General features: G+C 41.0%; 2 protein-coding genes across 5 annotated transcripts in view; one reads left to right on the top strand and one right to left on the bottom strand.

Annotated features, from left to right (window-relative positions):
• The window catches only part of SYCP3 (synaptonemal complex protein 3), an 11,908-nt gene extending 4,593 nt beyond the window's left edge, over positions 1–7,315 (top strand). For 2 of the 3 annotated variants that reach the window (XM_038155809.1, XM_038155810.1), the window contains 4 exons: positions 650–767; positions 1,685–1,784; positions 2,548–2,646; positions 3,787–3,968. In XM_038155809.1, the coding sequence (XP_038011737.1) occupies positions 650–767; positions 1,685–1,784; positions 2,548–2,646; positions 3,787–3,945 (476 nt within the window). In that variant the 3' untranslated portion in view covers positions 3,946–3,968. Of the gene's footprint in view, positions 1–649; positions 768–1,684; positions 1,785–2,547; positions 2,647–3,786; positions 3,969–4,026 lie in introns of those variants that run through there. The other variant, XM_038155808.1, reaches the window with a different exon arrangement.
• On the bottom strand, positions 3,101–25,348 carry CHPT1 (choline phosphotransferase 1). Of its 2 annotated transcripts, XM_038155802.1 has the most exons (9): positions 24,422–25,348; positions 15,720–15,867; positions 14,731–14,872; positions 11,182–11,266; positions 9,477–9,608; positions 8,937–9,095; positions 7,946–8,071; positions 7,339–7,449; positions 3,101–4,106 (listed from the first exon to the last, which is right to left on the bottom strand). In XM_038155802.1, the coding sequence occupies exons 1-9, from the start codon at positions 25,331–25,333 to the stop codon at positions 4,062–4,064; spliced, it is 1,860 nt and encodes a 619-aa protein (XP_038011730.1). In that variant the 5' UTR covers positions 25,334–25,348; the 3' UTR covers positions 3,101–4,061. The 2 variants fall into 2 exon arrangements, with proteins under 2 accessions (XP_038011730.1, XP_038011731.1); XM_038155803.1 differs by lacking the exon at positions 7,339–7,449.

Below are 25,348 nucleotides of genomic sequence, written 5' to 3'. Positions count from 1 at the left end.
GGCAATTCAAATAAAAGGAAGGTTTCAATGCTAAAAAGTTACGATTGTCTGTAATTTAAGACTCAAAAAAGGAAAGAAAGGAAGGATGGAAGGAGGGAGAATTAATGGATCAGAGAGAGGATGCTGTCTGCACAAAATAGTGGGTTTGGCATTAGCAGAGACAGATGCCTCAGCAAATTAGAGAAGTTTGACAGATGTTTCCTGAAATCTACAGTGAGAAGTAAAATAAATTACTGTATTAATCCTAAGCTGTGAATTTGATAAATCTCCAAATGCAAATTGAAGTGAAACAAACACAGTAACTTATATTAAATACTTAAAAAGTACTGTCTCTCTGAGGTATAAAAATAGTTATTCATTCATTCAGTATGTTCACAGGGATAGTAACCACATGGTAACATTAATTTATTTCTGAAATTCAAGAATTTGCATATGACTCTGAACAGGTGTTGGTTAGGGCGTGTGACACAAGGAAGCAGTGTTCACACCAGTGCCACCACCAGTGGCCACCAGAGGGACATCACCACATCAGATCACACGAGCTTCTTGTCACTAGAACACACCTCATTTGCTTCTCCAAAGTGTAACTCATCAGCCTTTTTTATGCAAATCCAGTATGCCTAATTTCTAAATATTCTTTGGCTTTCAGCTGACATTAACAAGGCTCTCTTAGCTAAGAGGAAACGATTAGAAATGTATACAAAAGCCTCACTCAAAACCAGTAACCAGAAGATTGAACACGTTTGGAAAACACAGCAGGAGCAAAGGTGACCTTTACTCTTGGTTTTCAAGCCTGTGGAACTAGATTCCCTTCTGAGTCACAGAATGGATGGCTGGTCTGTTGCCTTGCAATAGCAAGTACTGTATCCAATGTTAAACGTCTGCTCAGGGCCTCTGCTGCCTTCCATTGCGTCCACTTTGTTAATCTGACAGTAATAGTGCAGCACATTCTCTTTTGAACAGACAAATTTATGATCTGGAACTCTGAGAGCAAGGTACATTAAAGAGTGGGGATTACTTTTATCTTTATGGAAAGAGATCTTTGTTATTATGTGTTTTAAAATAATGTGGGGTTTTTTTTCCCCACTTTGGAATTTTCTCTTTCTACCTGAAAACTGAAAAATGTTTAGTAAAACTTCAATATCATTCTGGTTAAGAAAGTAAATAATATTCACCTTCCTTAACATTCCTCTCACCTCTTAAGGCATATTTAATTACTACATCTGATACTAGAGATAGAGCAAACTGAAAAAAGAGACAGCTAAAAACAAGTCAGCAGTTCTTGTAACTGACTTGGTGTTGTTCTACGTTTATTTGTATTTGAAACTTGTACGGACAAAACTTTAAGAAATGAGCTTATCAGTTTTGGAATGTAAACACCTTGTAGTTGAATTAGAAAAACATGGTAAATCTCAGAAACCTGACACTGTTAGGAAGAAGAGTTGTCACAATTTCTTTTTAACCAGTACTTTATGGGAGTGCTGTCTCTATAGATATATTCCACATTCACTCAGTGTATGTGTGTGTTCAGTTTTTCAAAATGTACAGTATATAAATGGGGTCAGATGTCAAAGTAGCCTATTTCTTTATCTATGCCAACTTTTATTCTATTCCATTCATTCCTTAGCTTTCCCTGTAATTCCCTGTAGCATTTGTCATACTTACAGACAGTGTCTGTTTATAGGCAGAAGCTCAATCATGAGTTCTCCCAGCAGTTCCTGACTTTATTTCAGCAGTGGGATGTAGATGTGCAAAAGGCAGAGGAGCAGGAAGAAAAACTAGCGGTGAGTTTCCAGCATGGTGTGAGCCTCACTGTATTTTCCACAAGGAGGGAACATTGTTGTTTCTGTACTCAAGAAATGTGAAAACACTTTATGTAGTTTAAACATAAATATATGATTGTTTAAGTTTGGGAAGAGAGGTGCATTTAAAAACCTTATTGCAAATTTATAAACATTGTTATGTGATGCCCTCGGCCAGCATATGGCTTGAGAAAAGCAAGGACCATGTAAGAAGAAGAAAGACATGTGCTGTTTCTCTCCATCCATAGTCTTTGGGTTCAGTGAACAAAGGAATAAAGGAAAGTAGGTGTATTTTAGCATACATTCCTTAAAAATATGCCTGTATATAATAAATGTAAGATAATTTGGTCACTGAAAGAGGATAGGAGCTATACAGTGGAATGTAATCATGTGCTGCTGTTCTGTTTGTACTTCCAACACATATCCAAGGTTTGCTTTTCCCTAGGTAGCACATTCCTCTGGGATACCCTAAGAAGCTGTGGGTCATAGCAATCCTCATGGGATTTCACAGGGGTAATTCAGGTTGCAAGAGACCTCAGGAGGTGACTTGGGGCTTAATCCAGTCTTCAGTCTTACTTTCACTAATAAAAGCCAGGGTAACTTCTCCAGGCAGAGATCCACATTACAAGGCACAGATTTCCAATAAAGGAAGATTTTCTGATTCTGAAAAATGAAACTGGTGTGCTGTCCAAGCACTCTGCCTAACAACTGATGGAATTATGTTTTTCTTTTGCTTCTGCTTCAGAATATGCTTCGTCAGCAACAAAAAGTTTTTCAACAGGCAAGAATAGTTCAAAGCCAGAGACTGAAAACCATTAAGCAACTCTATGAGCAATTCTTAAAGGTAAGTCTTGTTCTTGGAAAGCAGCTGATCCTTATCACTTGAGAAAGCTATATTAATTCAGTGTTTCAAGTAGTTAGGTATTTCTTTAACAAATAACTAACATACTAGACAGCAAGCAAAAAAACTGTTTTGAGTACAACCACACAAAAATTTTACTTTTTTAGTTAAAGGCATTCTTCACAAGAGAAAATCTTCTGTGCCTTAATCATTTTCATGACCCTTTGCTGGAATCTGTCCTGTACGTCCGTGTCTTTCTTGTCCTCAGGAATCTGAACTGGACTCAGCCCCAGCGTACAGGGCAGATTCAAGTCCATCAGTTTCTGACAAACCTTAATTTCAGTTCAAGTCATTTCCTAGCTGGTCTTGAAATTTCAGTTATGATAAGCTTGGTGTTTGGTGTGGGTTTTTTCCAAGCCTGGTAGTTGATAAAAATAAATCTGAAATGGAGCAAATCTTAGTTTAAAATAGTCAGAATTTACTGAGTATATTACAGAAGCAATAATAAGTAATAACTCTTCCAAAATGTCAAAAATGTCTTCATCAAAGAGGAAAAACTGAACAGAAGGTCAAGTATCACTTTGATTTTTCTCCTTAAAAAAGATCAAAAGGTAGAAGTCAAACCTCAAATAGGCTTAAATAAATACAAATTAAAGAAAATGCAACTAGACACATACACAGAGGTAAGTGTAACTGTATGTAAAAAAGGGAGGATAACCAGGGAGTTTTATTTGGCTTATTTGGGGAGAAGCGTGCAAAGAAACGCAGTGGGGTTTATACTCCTCACTTCAAGTCCAGCAAGGTTGTCATAATATTGAACCCCTAGAATTCCTGAGGGATGTCTGTTCAATCTCCTCTTGTAGAATTTTTATCTTAATTGAAATGCAGAAAAAGTAGCTGAGACCTCACAGAGGCTGACTGGAGGGCTCTATCTTCTTCCCAGGGTACATACTGTTTAAATAGGAATGTAGACTGGAGTATGAAGTCCTGTCTCATTCCTCTGCCAAGTCTGAGAGAAACTCATCAATTATCTGTGATCCCTGTCAAAATTAAAATGTAGTATGAATAATTATTGGTTTGTTCGGTTGTTTTAAATTAACTGTTTGACATTGAGGAGTTCTGAATTAATATCCTTAACTTCAGAGCATGGAAGAGCTGGAGAAGAGCAATGAAAATCTTCTGGCTGGTGCCCAAAATGAACTTCGCAAGGAAATGGCGATGTTGCAGAAGAAGATTATGATGGACACTGTAAGTATCAGGTCTATGAAGTTAGTTAAATGCAAAAATAGAACATTCAATTAAAAGTCATTTGACATTCATTTAATTCAAAGGAATCATATTGATACAGCATTTGTTCAGCATTATCTCCTTTTCTTGTGACAGCAACAGCAGGAGATGGCAACTGTTCGCAAGTCTCTTCAGTCCATGTTATTCTGATGGCTCAAGGGAGGAGCAACTTGTACCTAAGTAACACGATATAAGTACAGGCATTAGAAGGATGTTGAGATTTAAATGTTTCAAGGTTCCTATTAAACTCTTTCCTGGATTGTTCTAATCTTGTCTGTTCATGTTGAAAGAACATATCTTAGTAAACTTCTATTACTGGGGGGCAGTATGGACCCCAAACCGTTCACTGTCTGTTCAGTTGATTTTTAAAAATTTCATAACCATTTCCAATAGCATTGGACTGTTTAAATTGTTTCACTTTTTTTATACCAAATTGTAACAAGGGGAAGAATTAATGAAACACGCATTACCCAAATTGTACATAATAACTTGAGACCTTTAGGTACATTGTGCAAATAGAAGCATTTCTAACAAGCTGCAGATTGTCACAGTTTAAATTAGTCTGCTGATATATTAGCTGTTATAAAAATTCACAGGGTATGACATAGCTCAGATAGAATTATTTAATGATGTGTATTATGGTAAATTAAAGTAAATTTTATTAACTCTTTTGTTAGTCTAGACATTGTACTATCTCTGTATTAGTATGAGATTTATAAACTGCTGTAATTTGTCCAGAAAATGGGGGTTTTCTTTAGTTAAATGATGAGCTTAATGTATCTGCTCAAGTAACGATAATTAAACATTATGCATTTTGGGGTCTACTTTCTGTAGAACCACTGCTAGAAGAAATCTACCTCATTTATTTAATATAAGCCTTTGAGATGGAATATTATTTTTTGCAATTCCAAATGACTAGCAATTTAGGGAGGCCTGAATTTTAAGGGTAAAGCATTTGTCTTGCACGTCTCTCATTACAGTAAATAAGTATAAACTAAACAATTGGTTTAGTGCACATGCAGTTTGTTTTTACAGAAAACCATTACACCTGAATATCTACTTTTGAAAATTAGATAGTTGCCAACATATTTAATGCTTTGATTTAATACAACAGTAGATTAAAAAACCATCCACACACCCACACACACCACATGTGATGTTGTCACAACAATGTGTTTCAAAACCATATTTTTCTTCTCAGCCTATGAGCATTGTGAGTCAAGTCATTTGATGGTGTTCTCCAGGTCTGGAAGCCAGATCAGCGATGGCTAACTTGCATAACTTCAGCTGTGTGGTTATAACAAGTATAGAACTTCTTGTTCTGCCCCTGCCAGAATTCAGGACAGGAGCAAACATGGGAGTTACACTGCTACACTGATGCATGTGGGGATAAGGGCCTCTAATGGGTAACTAGTAACAATGCTGGTTTGTAATTACTGAGTCTCAGCCCTCCAAGGCCAATGAGAGGAGACTGTGAAATAGGTGACAGGTGCTGCTTCAGACCTTCAATAGGAGGTTATCTGTTAGCATTACCTCCTGCTTCTGGTTTTATTTGTTAGTATTGAGTCATGGTTCTGGTATTCTGAGTGATTTCTGCATTAGTTTCCTATTATCCACATACGTCAGTCATATCCTCAAAACTACTTACATCTACTATGCCTGGACACAGTTTTGACCATTGTGGAGAACTCACTCATTTCACTTTTAAGATGTTGCCTGTGTCTCTTCATCAGGAGGTTAATTTGCTTACAGTATTTAGCCAAAGTAAAATGGTCATTAGTATCTCCTTTTGTATTTGGCCATGGCCTGGTTCAGGCTAAATTCATGTGCAGATGCTGTGTCATTTACAGCCTTGAACAGGAGTAGTAGGATTTATTCTGAATTTATATTAGCCACTTTGAGTTATAGTCCTTTGGCAGTAACTGTTACAGTTCCAGATCCTCAAAATGAGCATTATGTTCTTCTTAGGCAGGAGGGTGGTGGATGCTATTTTATTTCCTCCAGACCAGCAGACAATACACCACTTTAAAAGTTCCTAGAATGCCTCAGGAAGTATTTTTGAACTAATAAGCAGGTAGGAAGCTGCAGTGGTAGTATTTTTAAAACAAACCATGGCATTTTTTATTGGACAGTTCAGGAAGGACTTCATTAACTCAGAAGCTCAGGTACATATCAGCAACTGGAAGGAGTAATGCACACTTACATTCAACGGCTTTTTACATAAACCATATTCAAGTAGTACCTCTTGAAAGGAGCTTAAGCTTATGTATGGGGTTTGTGTGCAAGTAATCAATTTTTCATTCAGCTTTTCTATAATGGCAACAGCCCTCTGGTTAGATATATTATGTTACCAAGTGAGTTTGTTCTTAAAGGAAGAAAGAAGCTGATATTATACCTGAGTTCCTGTTTTGGAGAGTTTTACATTATGGTTCAATTTGTGCCCTTTTGTTTGGATAAAGTACAGTAGTAGCTACAAGACAACAGGATCAACTGTAAGATAAACGAACACAGATAGCAAAAAGACCAAAGGGGGAAATACAGAATGGTGGGCTTCAGTGCTGGAGCCACAGGCATTGGAGTTTATCAGTGAACTTTGTCCTTCACTTGCATATGCTTACAGATACAAGTCAGGGTGCCTAAAGTTAGTCCTCTCCTTACACAGCTAGCTGTAGTCTAGATAAGGAGGAAGTACAGTGAGACTGTTCTTACTATGACCACAGAACCAGAAACTGGCCTTGAAAGAAAGTGCAAGTTTAAGTTTCATGTAGTAGTAGTAGTAGGTTATGTACTTAGATACTAGGGAATGCATGAATTCTAAAGGCACTCATAACAGTACTTTGAATCAGAAGAAAATTTTCCTGACCTGTACCTCCTTTATCTACTGATCCAACAGCTTGTTCCTTAGAAGTACCAGAGGAGAGACTGAGTGATTTTTAGGTCATGGCTGCCTCATTTTACCAGTCTTAATAATGCAGGATTGAATTCATTGGTACATCTGACAACCACTTCAGAGCAGTTCCAACAAAACTTTAGAACCTAATGCTACAAGATTAGACATTAAATTTCTCTTCAAATTCTGGCTGGTAGCACCTTGGTTTGCATCTACATTCACCAGAAAAGTACAGAATTAAAGTTACCTAGCAGGAAATGGCAACATTTTCAAATGTAGTATTTGTGGTCTGAAACACAGGGAAATACATACGGGCTCAAAAGTACAACAGCATCTGCAGAACTTTGTACCTACTAATTCTAACATCTGGTAATGTCTGAAACACAGTGAACTTTCTCATAGAACTGTTTTCTTCAAAAGCTTAATCTGTCTTCCCAAAAACACAGAGGCTGCTTCATTCCCCTAGCTGCTTCTTCTCTTGTCCTTGACCTATTTAATCAGTCATTATGGTTTTGAACCTGCTCAGGAGCTTGATGAGATGAAATTCTGAAGACATGTATATGAAGATGAGCAGCAATCTGTAGGCACACACCACTGGCATATCTCAGCATATCAAACAAGGATATGAACTTCAAAAGAACAAAACAGAACAGGTTAAAAAAATCCATTTTTTAAAATTGTCCTCCCTATAAATATGCTATACTTTAATCAGAATTTATCCAAGTGACAAGCATAACATAAATACATCATTGTAACATACAGCTACAGAGTGATCTAGTTTAGAATTAAAAATAAAACCATCACAAACCCCCAACATCCTAACAGCACTAAACGCTTACAAGATCTGTTAAAAACCATTTGTCTGTAGTTCACAGAACGACTTCAAAAAATCCACGTGGACTAAAGCATAATTTCAGGAGAGATTTATAAATTTGCCTCCATTTCTCTGTTCCAAGGAGAGCAAGCCAGTCGGCTCCCAAAAACATATTTACTTGCTACCTGGCACTCCCTTCTGCAGTGACAGCAGAAATGTGAGCAAGTCAGAAATGGCAGAACAGAATGACAGGGACAATTCTCAATCCATTCCTTAAAGCATTGTCCAAACAAAAAGTATAAAACACTTACCAATGCTATCCACAGAACAATATATTCATCAATGAAACTGTTGAAGTACTGGTTCAAAAACAGAAGTCCTGGCCCAATAAATGCAGAGTCCTGAGGACAAATTTCACTTTTTGTCATGTGAGCCACCTATGTTTGAAAAAAAAAAATAATTAAAAAGCGCATCCCTGCACGACTGATGTAACTAGCAGCAAACAGGCACCACATTCTTGCCCAGCACTGTCCTCTTGGAAGTTAGATCTATACACGTGCATTTCAGCTATCTGCAGGGGCTCCCCACCATCTAGTTTACCAGCACTGTATTCAAACTGTAAGACTATGCAAGTGTATTACTGAAAACAAATACTATGAATTTTTTCTTCAAAATTTTGGCTTTCCCTAGCCAAAAGTTAACTAGGGAACAGACCTTTTCTTAGGTGGTAACACTGGTTCTCACTGTTTAGTAAGAAAGTCTGTAGAATACCTATTTTCTAGTGTTTGAAAAATGTCATCCTTGGAGAAAAAAATAACAGCATCTGGCTGGATTACTGATGTCGGTGAATATGTAGTAAGGCAACTTTTTTAATCCACTGAGGAGTGTTTTATGTACAAAAAAGACAAAGACCAAAGAAAGACAGAATAGCGACAGAAAAGTTTCTGTCTTCATTTTAATGATCACAGTAAATTCTTATTTCAGATGATTAAAGGAGAAGTCACAGCACTGTTGTAAGAGTGGTAAGAGACCACAGTTAGGATGTTAACGACAGACAGTAAGTACATTTCTAGGAGTAAGTTAAACAAAACTGAAAGTCCTAACCCGTCCATTCAACAACAAATACATGTTTTCATCAGCATCACATATAATCTCCCTGTAGAACCTGAGTCTAGTTCAGTGTCTTGAACACAATGAATCTGGTAATACAGGAGGAAAATAAAATGGGAAAACTGTTCCCCCGATCCAGTAAGTGTTTAGCCGAGAACCAGATGAGTTTTAGGAGGTTTAGGACTGACTTACCACCAACTTCTGGGAGATTTTGGCATTCACAAGCCCAAATGTCAAGACATACAGGCAAGAATGTTTTTCAAACAGCTGAGTTGTAGACTTTTTATAAATTGTAATGGCCAGTGTGATAAGCAGTCCAATGTGCAGGGCTGGTGAAAGAACACTTGTTCCCTAAGATATAAAGGGATGGAAATTTTGTCTTAAAATTCAGTCACATGATAAAGTCCAAGTTTTATACATATTTCAAATCCCATGAAACAAAACCAGAGTTGTCAAAACTTCAAAATCCATTAGTATTATGTCACTGCTCTTAGTCCCCTTTGCAGTACCCTTTACTACTGATCAATATTTTAGGAAAATTCACTGCTAGTTCCCATGACAGAAGAAATCCAATAACAGGCAGAGAGAAGGCAGATAATGAATTTTGCTTTAGCCATCGAACACACACATGCCTGTCTGCTTAAAAAAATAAAACCCTTATGGATAATCTGAAACATAAAAATTATGGGCATAAGTTATTCAAACCTCATTTGAATTTTTAGAGCAACTTACTGCTATTGTAGATCCATTCTTTCCAACCCCTCCACCAAAGATGACACGAAAGTAATTGAAAAAAGAAAGTGCTGTTCCACACAGGATGCCAATAACTGCAAAGAACTTGAGTTCTAAGCCCAGCAAAGGGACCTTAGCAGAACACAAAAGAAACAAAACCAAAACAAAAAAAGAACAAACAAACCACAACAAAACAAGAGAAAGATATTAAAAGTTAAGCACACAACACCTTTTTTAAGAAGTGATTAAAGCAGCCACTCTTACCTACTAAACAAATGTTTATTTGAACCCTCACTTTCTTGGGAACAAGCACAGGACAACAGTATTTAAAATTTGTTTCCTTATTCCTTACCAAGAAAACAACAAGTATCGTTTGTAATGCTTAAACTCCACTACTGAGTACTTAAGTTCTGTTTTTGAAATTCAGCTAGATCTTAGTCTGCTCCTCCTCAATATGTTCTTCAAATATTTTCACCACACAAGCAAAAACATGACACAGACTACTGCCATCAATCACCATGATATGGGGGCAGGAAGAGGGATAGTTCCTTCTATTCCACTGGATAAAACAACACTGATCCACAGGAAAAATGAACACCATCTGCCTGCTGTGTGTTTTGGCATGTTATTTGTATGCTGTATCTTTGCATATCACCAGACGATCATGAAAAGTCTCCAGATACAAATTTTAATTAAACAGTTACCTTTTGAAATAAATTGCAGTGTCAAGGAGACTTCCAAAGGCAGTAGAGGATTTTAAAAAGAAGTAATAAATACAAACTGTTTACCACACTTTTTGAATGTATAGTTTTTTTTTGTGATACAGCATAACTACAACAGATTCTAATAGTGAGGAAAAAAATAATCATAATTTAAGTTTAATGCACCTACTTTGTTTTCCAACATGAAGACAAGCTTTTTGAAAATAGAAAAAAAAAGGGCTGGGAAAAAGAAACAAAGTTTAGCTATACATTCCTTAATTGCTGAGTAAACTTTTGAACTAGTTTTCATTTCTATTGGTTATCAATAGTATGGAAAAGTAAGTCTCAACTCTTTGCACTATAACCAATCAGAACTATAAATTTCTGAGTAAAAGCCCTAAAAAGTTGAAGATCTTTTGATACTGTCCACTAAAGTGCATCTTTAAAGATCAGAATAAAAGCCACGAACATGGAACAGTTTTGGGACAGAAAACAATGCTTTAAATATAAATATTTACATTTACATGGCTGTGACATAATTCTTAAAAATCAGTACATCTGCATCAACACAAATATGGGTAACTTAAACAAAACCCCTGGCTTTATCCCACAGTTTCATTAAATTGAAGCATTTAATCCTTACATTTTAAGATAAATTGTTTAACTGAAATGTATGCCTTACAATAAAATATACAAAATATATAAAACCAGAAAAAAAACTATTTGCTAAGGCTTAAGTATGTGTGGAGTACTAGTTCCAGATCAGAAGTTTGTATGTGGCAGATGGGGTCTTTTTTCCTCTATGTAGCTATAAATCTGTGCACACCAATAGATCTAAGTTAACTATGGCATTAAAATAACCTATGCTTATACAATAAGCTAAAACAACATTACAGAACTAACAGGTGTTGATAGTGCTTGCACAGAGCAGCTTCAAATACCACAGCAACTGTGGACACTTGACAAGATACTCAACAGGAACTCTGAGCACTTAACACGCTCACCTTATAGTCCCATATTCCTGCTCCTGCATAGGCAGATATCAAGAGTAGCATTGTTATGGCGATCTGAACTTCAGTTACATCAATTCTGTGAAAGGGGAAAGAAAAGAGATTTAGTTCAAGGACTTTTTGCTGTAAGTGTAAAGTGTGTGTACAGGGAGGGGGGAAAAAAAACCCCAGTAACTGTACTTCTAATGATATATATATAGAATATTACTTTCCTTGACTGAGAAAGCTACCCTATATATGGGGGCACACATCTCTGGCTAAGATTTAAAATGAAAGCTATACTCCTTTTCTGGAGCAAGCTACATATACTTTTGAAAGGGGGACTCTTTAATCTCACTGTTAACTATTTGAGAATTCTGTGCAAATTTACAGACTTGTGGATGTGTAAATGTCAAATCAAGATTTAAGGTAAGCTCATAGTAAATGCAATCAAACATTTCCATTAAAAGCACAGCATATAAAAGCAGACACTATAATGAACAGGCTGGGAAAGAAGGGATTTCTTTAAGCTTCATATCATGAAAACTTGACAGATACGGCCTGCAAAACAAGGGAGGACTGAGTCAGTGCATAGGTAAGCATTTGCCATATTTCTGAGAAGACATAATTGCTATCTTGCTTTCCTCCATAAAAGCTGTTTAAGGAAAGGTGGCCTTGTATGCCTTATGAAGTCCAGACTCCATATTTCACCTCATTTTTGTTCTCAGACAAGACAGACAACTCTTTGTTTTTGTATTTAATTGATGAAACCTCACATGAAGCCAAGGCTCAAGAAAAAAAAATAAATCAGTACTTTTTAAGCTTTAACATAAATAATTAAAATAATGACCAAAAAAAGTGCATATCAAAGGTACCTTTTATGGTACCAAAAGTTTTGAGACAGGTATCTTATCTTCATACTAAAGTTACCAGCAAACACTGATAATGAATGTTCAAGATTTCCTTTAGCAGTTGGAATAAATTTGCTGTTTTAAGGTATTATGGCCAATGTGTATTGCTACTTACTTAGCACACGACCTATCTGCACAGGAAGCAGTGGATTTTTAGAAGAAGGTAGCAATCATCTTTTGGGTAATAGAAAACATTTATCTGAACTTGATAATCTCAGTTAAAACTCTCTTCTTTCACCAGAAAGATGGTGATAAAATATGCTAAATTTCATCACAATCTTGTGATTCTCAGAGGATCCAGAGTTTAAACTGCAGTTAGATGACAAGCTGAGGTGCTCATCTCCTCTTAAAGGCAAGAGAATGGGGAGTCCTCTTCTTCCTAAGGTGTTGCAGTCCCTCAGTTTTATTTGCTGTAGTGCTCACTGGACTGTAAGGTGAACCAGTCCAGCCTGCCAGTCCAGTGTAGGCTTTTCACCTTCTGTCCATTTAATGAAGTGGCTTGAGGTCCAGTGAGTGTCACAGGACAGTGGAGCTGGGAGTGGGCTCTTCCTTCTCTGCCAGGGATGAAGTGTTACATCCACCCTGCCATTGCTGAACTTGCTGGTTCCCTTATGCAAAAGCACCCATGTGCAAGTGCTCAGAGGTTGCACTCTGTACTATTAACACCAGGATTTCTAATCTGCATTGCCTTTCTTGTTGCTGGGGGGAGGGGAGAGGAGGCTCAAACTTAAAGTTGTGCCAAAGTTTAATACCTAATTTTACAGTGGCTCAGACTGTTGGTGGCAACAGAGCCCAAACTAGAGCCCAAAGACTTTACTCAGACACCTGACAGTGTCACATTATTCAGCTCTCTGATCCTTCCTGGCCAGCTCATTTGTGATTTATTTCTAAAATCGAGTGCTGCTAATTGAGAAATAGCATCAGTGAAAACTTCCATCCATCTTATTATGTACCAGCATATTTAGAGCACTATAGTAATGCCTTCTTCACACCTCTATGTTTAAGAGAAACAAAATTGGGAGCCTTGAAAAAAAAAAAAGTTACCTGTTTTCACTGGACAGAAATAAGTTCTCATGGAAAGGTTGTGTCTGTTTAACTTCCAACAGTAGCCATGGAACACCAGGCCATTCTGAGCTGTTTATACACTATCGTTATGTTAAAGTAGAAGTCACCGAGTTTTTAACAAAATCTTTATGTGGTAGAGGAGTCTCACTGTCTTCCCCATGTGGGGAAATCATTCTCATGCATTTTGCAAGAATAAAAGGTACAGAAAAGCAGAAGGCCAGAGCTCTGCAGAAGGCTGCAGAAGGCCTGAGCTTCACATCTGCAGAAGGCCAGAGCTCATGGCCTAGTCCAGCTCCCTTCAAAGTAGCCTGCTGTCATGGTCAGAAAGTATCCTCTTTCAGCCATCACGGTAAAGCACCTATTTTTGTTTACACCACAAGATGTCCTCTAAAACAGTAGGATGTGTAGGCAGGCACAGAAGAATTACAGTGGTAAATGTTATAATGTGGTAAAATGCATTACCAGCAAATCGAAAAGAGCTCTTATCAATATCACAGAGACAGCTGCATTTGATGCAATGTGCAGAGACAATGATGCAATGTGCAGAGACATTTGATGCAATGTGCAGAGCTGGTCACCAGCCTGTGTGCCTGCTGATTTGCTAAGGCAGTTCTTGCAGAGCAGAGTTGAGTAGGACTATGTACAGGTGATTTAACAAGTGACTGGCATTAGCAGGCAGCCTTCATGTATTCCTTATTTTCAGTTCTGCTGCCACAGAAGTCTCAGACCTTCTCCTCTTTTCACAGAAGTAATTATACTAAAGTGAAGCCTGTTGCTTAAAACCAGCAAAAGGCCGTGGCCAGGCACTACCCCAAGTATAGGAGGGTGCAGCAATCCCTACATTAGCAGTTAAACTGAAATTACTGTCTTCTACATTAACGTTACGACTTCTCCTCCTATGCTGCAGTGAAACAGATAAAATTTCTATCAAGTCATGAACAGCATCACAGCAGTCCCTAGAAATGACCTAACACAAAAGTTAAAGGACATCAAAGCCAGTATGAGCCAGATTTTAAAAAGGCCCTCACATTAATGTAGGGTAATTCTTCAAGCATTGCCACAGATCCTTGGAACTCCTTGAGGATGCAATGGGTGCAGAGAGCTCATTCCAAGGAAGACTGAAAATGCCTATGAAAGGGAAACCCATTAGCAGGGAATTTCTCTAAAATGCATGTGGTTTAGACTGCCCTGGGGCTGAAACTGTTCTGCAGCTGGGAGATTACAAAGGGAGGTACCCAGATGCTTGCTCTGTCCCTACTCCTACACCGAGCACTTGTCTGCAAACAAGACCTCTGGCCTGAGCCGGTGCTTGTATGGGTTCTGACAACAAATCTGCAGAAAAAAGAGCCAAATGCATGCAAACAAAGCATACAGAGCTAAAATCAGCTGCTAGAAGAACAGCCGAGTTCAGTATTATGCAGAGTTTCAAGTTCTTGTCAGGTAGAACACAAGTCTGCTGGGCTGGAAGGGAGATGAGAAAGAAGGTAAGAAAAAGAGAAAGCAGGGAGTAAACTAAGAAGAAACTGAAACCAAGGAGCTAGCAGTCTCAGACATCAAGCCACATGTAGTTCTAATGATACCTACTTACTTTCCAAACCTTAGTATGCCTGATACGTATGTCTGCCAGTGAGCAGAATAGAACATGAACAGTCCCACAAAACAACAGAAAAACAACCAGTCAGGATTTGTTCCTAGTCGGATTGCTATGCAGGATCCAAGGACAACAAATACTGAAAAGCAGAAATTAATATGTTAGTCATATATCCTTTTTGCTTGAAGTTAAGAGAAATTAAATAAGTAAATAAATAAAGACGCAGGACATTTTACATCACTCTAACAAAGTAATGCTATGACTGATACTTTACTGAGTAGCTGACCCTCAGGGGCAGTCCTGGCAGGAGAAACTGAAACACAGCACTCCCTTTCTGCCAAGGCAGGGCCCTGACCTCTAGCCTACAGTGGTTGTTCTCCCTCCTCCTGGCCTTGTGTTCTTTGCAACACCAACAACTTCAGCTGAAGGGCCAAGCTCAGGGAGACTGGCAGCTGCACTTCTCTGGGAAGTGACACATAAAGAAGGTACCAATTCCCAGAGCAACTGTCTCAGCCATTGAGCTTCAGGGAACTACAGGCATTGGCACCAACAGCAGCTCAGTTATGGAAAGTGAAACTCAGCAAGGCTTACTTTTTAAGGACTTCCAAATTTTTAGAACTGCTTCCTCTAAGGAATATAGATTACCCTTCCCGTAAGTGCCAGGCTGGATGCCCTATTACCAAACTGATATTTTGGCACCTTACTCCTAAAGTGGAGCATGTGAAGATGCACAGTTCAGTAAGAGCAGAACACATCTTACCCAATGCTGGCGAAAGGAACTCCTAAAATTACCCCGTGTTACTGGCCAGGGATGCAAAGGTCAGGAGACTGTGAAGTTATCCTAAAAAACCCTGTTCTGAGCAGGGGTTTGGACTAGATGATCTCCAGAGGTCCTTTTCAACTTCAACAATTCTATGATTAATCAGCTGCTCCTGAAAACAAGCAACTTTTATAAACTAGGATGGGTGACAGTAAATTAAGGCTACCTGTGGAAATAGAGTCGCAACCATGATCAAAGAGTTCTCCAAGGGGAGAACTACTGTTTGTTCTTCTGGCTTGCTTCCCATCAATGGCATCCAGAGACTGGTAGATAAAAAGTCCTAGTGCACCCAGGATGTATGCCCAAAAAGGTGCCTGAAAGAGATTCACATAAAAGGTCACCAGGTAGTTCCCAATTTCTTAGGTGATAATCTGTTTCATTAAAGGTAAAATAATGTTCACCACAAAACTGTACTATATTGTGCTATCTGTTACTTAATGGACAAACCAAACACCTTGCACTAATATTTACATGGATTGTAGTAACTACTGTAATGAACTACTTCAGATACACCAGTGGAACACAGGTCTATTTATTTAAACAAAACCAAACCCAAAACTTTGGCCCCTCTTCTGCATCAACTGACCTTCTTTTCTACCTTAAACCCACAGTATTTCTATGATTCTTTGCATTCTTTGTGCTGAAAAATGTTATAAAATAAAAATCACCTTTAAAAAAGAAAGTAGTAGCAATGCACTTACTAAAGATTTCAGCAGTTTGTGTCACAGACACTTTGATGATTTGCTCATATTTACAACATAGATCTATAAAAACCCACCAAGTTTTTTACTAAATAAAGACTTCAGCCTTTAGGGAAAGGTATTTTTTCCAACATACAAAGATTGACTACCTAGGCACTTTGGACAGGGCTTAAAAAAATTAGGTAATTCCCTAAATATGAAGGAGAAACTATCTACTTAATATACATCATCAGTTTCAAACCAAGCTGTTACATTAACACCACTCTTAGGTTCAAAGGAACTGTTCTGCAATCATTCCTTTGAAAAGCACCGTTTTCAAATGCACAGTCAGTCTGGCTTTGTCTAGGAATTAAGTTTTGTTTAAAAATATTTTAAGCACCTTTGGAACAAAGTACAGGCAACATTTTAACTTCATGTAGTTTCCAGTACTTCCCTTAGCATTCAGAAGTACTGTTCACAAAAACAAAGTCAGGTAAAAATGCTGGAAATGCAACTTGCAGGTTAAACAAGCAAACATCCACAGGCAGGCACAGAGCTGAATCCTTTCCCACTCCCTGCTTGAGGACAGCTGCTGTGGTGCTACTACACCTCTGCAACTCCTCTCCTGCAGCACAAACTGACCAGCATGTCTCCAGGCATTTCCTAAGACCAGTAAAGGCTATTATGCAAATAAGACAACAGATCAGATCTCAGTGTACTGAGATTTGTCCACATTCAACTAAACCCAGTGTCACTGCTGGGGAAGATGGGAAAATGGCAGCCATCCCTCAGTTCAAAGGCAGCAGTAAGAAAGAAGATGAGGTGCAGCTGCTCCTCTAGACATTCTGATGTCTCATCATCATTATAGTCATTATCTTGAGCTAGAAAAAAAGTTATGCCTCCAGTTAGACTGGTCACAAAACACACTAAGCAGCCACATGCTTAAAGAAAGTCCAGTTCATAGCATTTTAGCTGTTATTTCAGACTTCCTGATGTATTTCAGGCTGGCTGATACACTGTTATCAAAGTCAGCTGGTTGGCTGCTTCACCCAGCTTTGAAGGAAAAGACAGACAAAGCATCAGGAACTCACTTTAGGTGCAAGCTCTGGATTTGTATGCAAATGAAAATCTAGAAAACTTAAAACCTTCTTGAAAACTGGCAAGGCTGTCTCCTCCCTTAACCCAAGGAAACCAAGAAGAATTGTTATCACAGATCATGTAGGAAGCCTTAAGCAGGTGAAAGAGGATGAGGAAATATTATTATTCAAATGGACATTTAATATACTGGTATTTGATAACTCCTGCAAAGATCACACTATAGAAATCCAGGTCAAGTGAGGACAGCAATACAAGTTTGATGCTTAGTGATGGAATTAATTGAGTTTCTTAGGTTTATTCTCCCGTTTAGTCTAATTAAACAAAGGAATCTTGTCTTGGGGGATGTGGTTAAACCAGAGAGGAAATTTTTAGCCACCTTTTGAAAAAGTTTCACTCCTCTAATGAAGGGGAAAGGATAGAGCCAGTGGAGAATAGGAGGTGCCTGTAGCTACCCCAGGACTGAGGATCACCAAAAGCCCCACGAAGGCACAGAGAACTCAAGGATCTCTCATGGCACGAGCTCGCTTGGTCTCACACTGTGCAGGGGGACTGAAGCTACCTCCACTTGCTCTCCACCCTTCAAAAACAGAGGCCTGTCAGTCATTGCTCGGATACTTCAGAACATAAAAGCACAGTCAGGACTTTGTTGAAGCTGAGATAATTTTAGCTGTGATATAATCCACATACTAAAGCTACCATAGTACATACACTGGCTTTCAGAATAACTTGGTTACATGGAGAATAACAGAAAATCTCAAACACAGCAGCTCCAGACCAGTGAGCAGAAAGGCCATGAGAAATCACTGGTTGCACTGTTGTCTTTTAAAGGAATTTTTAACAGACACAACCAATTTTATCAGCAATATTTCTGTGAAGTGCCACAAAGGTCATCTGCAGTGTGAGGTGTCCTTATGGTGGCAAACTTCTATTCATTATGAAAAAGAAAGCTTGAGATCTACCTTTAGCTTCTTGCAAAGCAAGCATAATACAATATATGCAAAAACAAACAAATACATCAGCTTTAACTCAAGCTTCTCCTATTAGGGCTTTTGGACAAAACAGTAGCTTTTTTCCAGTTGCAAGTTATGCTACAGCTATGATCATTCAGGCTGATGCAAGTCTGTCTGCATTAGCTCCTACTGGGACAAATCAAAGCTAGAATCCCTCAAGCACTCTGTCTGCCCCTTGCTGATCTGGACAAAGGGTGAGCATTTTCATCTGTTTTCCAGTAAGGATCATCTGTATCCATTAGCACCTGTAGCAGATGTATTGGTATTCCCCACACTTACAAAGGAAAAAGATCCTAGTAAGAATAGCATATATCAGAGCGCTTAGAAACACTATCTGGAGCATTTCATCCCTAGGCTGTGAATTCAAATCTAACCCAGAGAGGCAAGAACCAAAATTCACCTGTGATCAAGTATCATTTAGCAGCTCCAATGTTTTAATTGGTAAAACACAGTTTTCCAAATCACCAAAAGTTCCTAATAACCATGGATTTTCTCTGCTATCCACCCTCCCAATACAGCTCATGCTGCTGTCTCCTTTGCCTTCTCACATGCCTGGCTGTCCATTCAGGGATGTCCCCTGATGGCTTCCCACACTGGACCCAAGTTGTTTTCAAATTAGAGAAGTGGGAGCATCTGAGAATGCTGACATGGCTAAGCAGAAAGGTCAGGAGGCTCCCAAAAATCATCAGGTTTTCACTGATGAGGTGTTTATTATCTCTGCCCAAAGTTATATCCTGCCCAAGCAAATGTATTATTTGGCCAGACCTAGATGCTATTCTCACAGAACTAGAAGAGAACAGAAACCTGAGGGGGAGGAGGCAGGGAGGGAGAGGAGGATGCTCAAAGGGTTGTCTGAAGATACTACAACGCCAGAATCCTGTCACACACAGATTCAATACAGCAGAATTGGTTATCTGCTAACCCAGAGCATGTCAAAACAAAGCCATGTACATGAAGTGTTTGACAGGTATATGTGACATGCCTCTCCCTCAGGAAAAAACGGGGGTAGAACAGCAGGCATTCTTCTACTCCACCAATTCCACCCCACAAAAGAGCATGGACATCTGCAAAAGACTACATGTGTCAGGGAAATCTCTTAGAAATTGTTTCAAGCACAGCTCTCAAATCCAGAGAATTCAACAGGCCAAGCTTCGGCAGTATTTAAGGATTCAGTTCCTTAATTACTCATCACGTTTAGCCATAATCTCACTTCCTCAATCCACGCCTAATAGTGTTGCCCTAGTTTACATGGCACCTCTCTGGATCAGTTCCAGTATAGATGGAGACATTCTGACTGGACTTCCACTTCCTCTACATCCTAAACATGGATCATTTCCCACGCTTCTGTTCAGCACAAACCACTGTGCAATTGTACTAACAGCAAGAAGAGGGAAGGGGCTGTTCAAACCTGAACTACAGCAGGGAAGACAGCATGGATGAAAAACATAATAATCAAATAATTATTTGTACTACAGTCCAAGTGCATTTCATGCATACCAAGGACTCTCTGCATTCCTTTAGCATCCTTGTCTCTCCATCAAGCCCTGTCTGAGAGAGCTCCCAGCTTTCTGTGTTAGGATTCACGTACCTTCTTACTTCATGCCAAATAACCTCCTTCTCCCATTCATAACTGATCTGTTCCCCTCTTGTGGGTTTTGGCTGAATTTCCCACTCTACTCAGTGCTTCACATTTATTTTCCAAGTCAGGTAATGGTTTTTCCTTCATGCTCTCCCCCCCTCCCTGCCCCCCACACACATGCCCTGTTCATACCAGCTGCTCCAGTTTAACTTCTTTTCTACTTCTCTACTCTCTCTCCCACAAAGCTCAGCTGTCCCCGCTGTTTACATAATATCATACCTGCCAATATCTTCCTCTCATTCTGCCCTCTGGCAGGCCTCTTTCATTTTAAAGGTGGCTCGGTTGTTTGTTTGGGTTTGCTGTTGTTTTGGGTTTTTTTAAATTTTTTTAAAAGACAGAGAGGCAGAGACAGCATCTCACCAATGTTCCTCTCCCTCCAAACAGCTGATAGTAGAGCCAGGTAAAGGCACTCAGACTCTTCCCTGCTCTTTGGTCTTCCTAGATATATGGCTTTCTAAACAGCACATTTCAGCAAGGTATGACACCCTTTTATAAATTCACGACACCATTTCTTGAACAATCTTACAGAGCTAGCCACCACAAGCCTCCCTTCCTTCCCTTAGCTCTCTGCTGGAGAACCTTTGGGCCCCTGCTCCCTTCTCTTATCACTGCCCAAAAAGCAAATCCATAATCCATCCTTTTCTCTTCCTGTCTTCCTCTGTTCCCAGTTCTTTGCTTAGATCATGCTGTAAGTGCTACAAGAATTATTTTCAAATAGTTATACTTCAATACAATCTAATAATTACTGCATGCACTTCTGTCTGAAATTCTAGCTTCTCAAACCATTCTACAATTACATGACTTTATAAAAGAGGGCAGATTTAGATTAAATATAAGGAAGATTTTTTTTATGGTAAGGGTCATGAAACACTGACACAGGTTGCCCAGAGAGGATGTGGATGCCCCATCCCTGGAAACATTCAAGGTCAGAATGAACAGGACTCTGAGCAACCCAATCTAGCTGAAGATGTCCCTGCTGATGGCAGAGGCTGGCCAGGATGGCCTTTAAAGGTCTCTTCCACCCAGCTATTCTGATTTTAGAGAGATCTGTGGCTGATCTTGAAGGATTACCAAAGTGAGACCCCTCCACGAGCAACCATGAAAACAGAGGATCAAAGTTTCCTTTCTCCTTTTTAAGAATATAATGATGTTTAGTCAGTTTTCTTCCTGGTTTCCCCCAGAAAGGGGAAGGATATGCAAGATTCCCCTGCAAAGCCTTATGAATTGACTAGCTGCTTCAGTGGTCTGCTGGCAGTAGAGCAAAACAATTCAATGTCTTATGGTGGGGATGAAATAGAAATCCTCATCTAAAAAGTGCTCCTTTCACACTCCAATGCACCAGATACACACTGTTCTTACTTAATGTCAGGAAGAGTTTTCATTCCTAAATATTTCCTAAATGTGTCCAAAAAAAAAAAAAAAAAAAAAAAAAAAAAGAAAAAAAAAAGAAGGAAAGAAAGATGAGAAAACATAGGAACGCAACCCAGGCTGCAGACACAGTGAAAACAGTATTTATTTCAGTGCTCCACAGAACATGAAATGTGCAGGTGGTGTCCTCTCCACCACCACACCTGTCTACTGTTTTTATAGATCGCTGTCCTAAATTACAGAGATTAGGAAAATAAAAATGTGCACGTGAATTATGGTTGCAATCATGCCTGAGGGGTGCAACCTGCTAATGGCTTAGCTGTAAATAAGAAAGCTTGTGTCAAAACATGCAATTAGAGGAGACAGTGATACAAAACCCGTGTTCCTGCTAGGTAAGGAAACATTACTGAAGCAGACAGTATTTTATAATTCCAATGCATACTGTGCCAGTTAGTAACAAACTGGCTTTTAGTAGTTACTGATACTGATGAAGATGAAAAAGGTAGTGTACAGGGAAATAACGGCTCCATGTTAGGGGAAGAAGAGAGCATTTTGTGGTTTGAGACATTAATTTCATTGGGAAAGGGAATAAGCAGTATGAAATCATGGGAATCATTGCAATAGGACAAAATGGAAGCGGAAAGTACAAACAGGTTCAGAACAACTAATTCAGAAGGTAAAATCACAAGGTGGAAAGTGTCTGTGGGGAAACAGATCTGTCAGTTGCTTTCTAGTAAATAACCCAAACAGAATCCCTTGGAAAGAAACTGCTAAGCCACAGTCTTCTGGCAGCTGGAAAGGTATGTATTTACTGGAGAAAGATCTCCTTTCTAAGCATCTGTTAGCAGCTGCTCTCTGGGGGATTCCAACTACCAGTCTTACTTGTTTTGGATGGTTTGTACAAACATCAAGACTTTTGTGTTTTCAATAAAAGCTTAACCAAAATGGCCCACTTAAGATTGGCTAGGGAACAAAAAACAACCACATAAACCAACTCAAAAGAAACCCTTGACACCAAAACGCAAATGTGCTTATTACTTTATCCAAGCCTTTTATTCAGTGCTCCTACCTGTGAGACTATAACTATGTTATAAACAATGGATGTTTATCCATCAGGTGATCAAGACATGTTCACGATGGAAAGAGGCACTGTTGAAGTGCACCACTGTATTAGTTCAACCATCTTTAACATAACTGTCAGCTCCACCTATCCCTTCCAGCCTACACATCCCAGTCAATACTACAAAGCAGGTATCACAACAGTGCATGCAGCACCTGTCAGTGCTGCAACAGTTTTAGCTTTTTCAAAAAGCCATCCAGAAACATGACCTCAACTTAGGCAGAAGACAAGCTGAGTCATTAAACAAGCTGGAGGGAAAATGATGCTTCTAAGTGAGGCAGCAAGAGAAAAAACAGGGCTGTTCTCACAGAGCAGAGGCAGCAAACAAAACAACAGGATAAGGCTGGATCCACACTGCACGTTTATACAGGATATACTGATATCTGAACATTAATGTATAGTCCAAACTGTAGGTTCCTATAAAATCCAGCTTCCACAATTCAAAAAACAAAAATAAAAAGAAACAGTTCAAACAGAAAAGTTCCTAAAACCCAACCAAAGTTTTCCTGAAAGGAATAATTCCCTGGATATCTGCAACACAACTTTTTTCTTTTTGTACTAGAGTCCTCAAAGGAAAATAACTTAAGTAAGATTTACTTTCTGCTTTTAGTTTTGAATAGCAAAGAGAAAAAGCTAAAATGAGCATTCAGACACATAGCTGACACAACTCATATTTTCATCACAAAACTAAGCTAAAGGTAGCAGTACACAAGCATTTTAATTCTGAAAGTGAGACTAGAAGACCATCTGTAGTTTCCAACCATTCACTGTCATCTCTGTCTTTCCTTCTACTGCCTGAGTGCCTCTACCTGGTGATGTGTATTGAGGGAGTGATTAGAGTGAGACCAAACCAAGCTAATTTCCATCTGGATCACTTTCCTGATATGTCTGCCACAAATACCTTTGCCAAAACAAAGGGCACAGCAACTAGAGAAAAAGAAATGTTCTTCTGACAAGAAAACTCACCAGGGTAAAGCTACGGTATTAAAAAACTCCCAACTGTTTAAGCCCATCAGAACACAAGAAAAACAATGGCCACCTTTCAATGTATTTTACCCACATAAAGCAATTTTCCCCTGCTATTTTCTACTCCAACTACTATAAAGACTCTGCCATGGGAAATTTGCAACAGGCTGGGAAGCTCTGATGGAGCTCCTGAAATTGACTGAGAAACTGTAGGCACTGCAGGTCAAGTGAGAGTAGCACCAGCCCACGTTAACAAGCCTGTTTTCCCTCCAGAAGTTAAGCAATTAAATGTTTCCCACACAAGGAGGGATACATTTGAGCAGCTGTCAGCTAATGCATCTGCTACCCAACCCAGCCGCACCTCTGATGCCCAAGTGGCATCAGCCGTGTCTCGTGGTCCAGCCCTGCCCTGCTCCTGGGCACATCCCGCACCCTCCATCCTGACCAGCTGCTGTTTCTACGTCTACGGCCCCCGGGTGACAACAACACTCCTGAGGAGGGGGACATTCCCTTCCCAGCCAGAGGCGCGCACATGGAATGCAAGATGGGCTGTGGGGGAGCGGGGGTCCCCCGCCCCAGGTGAGCCCGGCTGTGCCCTTCGCAGCACAGCGCGCAGGGCAGGCCAAGCGCCCGCCACACCAAAGCCCCATGCGGGCTCCACGGGGCCCTCCGGGCGCTGACGCTCGTCCTTCCACGTGATCCCTACGGCGTTCTGCCATTCCCACCTTAACACCTACCTCCAGCTTGCCCCCTGCTGCCCCACAGGGTGAGCCACACGTCACCGCTCCCCTGGTTTCTCAGGAGAGCCCCGCAGCCCTGCCTTCACCCTCCCTGCCAAGAGACGGGCCACGCGTGTGGCTGCGGTGGAGCCCGAAGTGACAAGGCACCCGTGGCGGGCACGGCCCCCCGGCTCCGGGCACCGCCGGGAGGCACCAGCCGGGCCGAGCCGCGGCCCCTGCGCCCGGCTCCGGCCGCGTCGGGCGGTACCTGCTCGGTGGCGCTGGGGCAGCAGGCGATGAGCGGCAGCGCCGTCAGGCAGTTCAGCAGGAGGCCGCCCATGGTGATGGCGTTGGGCGCCAGCCCCCGCGGGACCTGCTCCACCAGCCAGCCCCAGTAGGGCTGCAGCCACGGCTCCAGCAGCGAGCGCCCGGCCGCGCTGTAGCGGTGCTGCTCCAGGCGCTTCAGCTGCGCCGGGCTGAGGGGCGCGGGCAGCGCCCAGGACACGGCCATGCCCGCACCACCGGGACGCATGGCACCGGGGTCAAGGAGCCGCCGCCGCTCGGGGCGGGGCTGAGCCGAGCCGGGGGCAGCGGCGGAAGAGGCCGACGCCCAACAGCGGCTTGGCCGGAGGGGAACGGCCGCCCCCGCCTCGGCCAACGCGCGGCGAACGCCCTCGCCCCCGGCTCGGCTTTGGCTCCTTCGCTCCGAATGCGCGGCGCTCTCACGGCCCCAGCCCCGGAGCGGGCACGGCTCCGCCGGCCCCGCCTCGCCGTGAGGGGCTGGGGATGCCCGGGCGGCGGGGAAGCCCTCGGGCGGGGCGGGGTGCGCCCGGCAGGGCCCGTCCCGCCGCCTCCGCAGGCCGCGGGCGGCCAGGGCCGGAGCTGTGCCGGGGAGAGGCGGCAGCTCTCGTTTCGGCGGGGTGAATGAGTTGCCGCTCTCGCCCGTGATTTGCCCCGTTCGGCTCACTTCCCTTCCACAAGTTTTACCATGCAGATAGTGGCCACAGCGGGGCTGCACGCAGCAGGTGGCCAGAAGGATTTTTGCCGGAGCAAAGCATAAAGGCAGGGTTTGAGCAGCAGGTGACCTTCCTGCTGCCAGCAGGACGGGGCGGCCGTGCCTGCAGGCAGGTGGCCCCACGGCATCACCCAAGGGTCCCTCCACCACCACGAGGGGATCCATTGCCTGGGGAGTTCT

The sequence above is a fragment of the Motacilla alba genome, chromosome 1A, assembly GCF_015832195.1.
Source record: "Motacilla alba alba isolate MOTALB_02 chromosome 1A, Motacilla_alba_V1.0_pri, whole genome shotgun sequence".
Taxonomy (NCBI): Eukaryota; Metazoa; Chordata; class Aves; order Passeriformes; family Motacillidae; genus Motacilla; species Motacilla alba.
This window is presented reverse-complemented; position numbering and strand designations above follow the sequence as displayed.

Bases quoted from the DNA above. Each gene is read 5' to 3' on its own strand.
- CHPT1 (XM_038155802.1), bottom strand. From the start codon at position 25,333: ATGGATCCCCTCGTGGTGGTGGAGGGACCCTTGGGTGATGCCGTGGGG. The intron at 9,096-9,476 runs GTAAGTTGCTCT...TTTATATCTTAG, and splicing joins AGAATGGATCTACAATAGCA to GGAACAAGTGTTCTTTCACC. The intron at 4,107-7,338 runs GTTCAAAACCAT...CGTGTTACTTAG, and splicing joins CTCATCAAGCTCCTGAGCAG to GTACAAGTTGCTCCTCCCTT.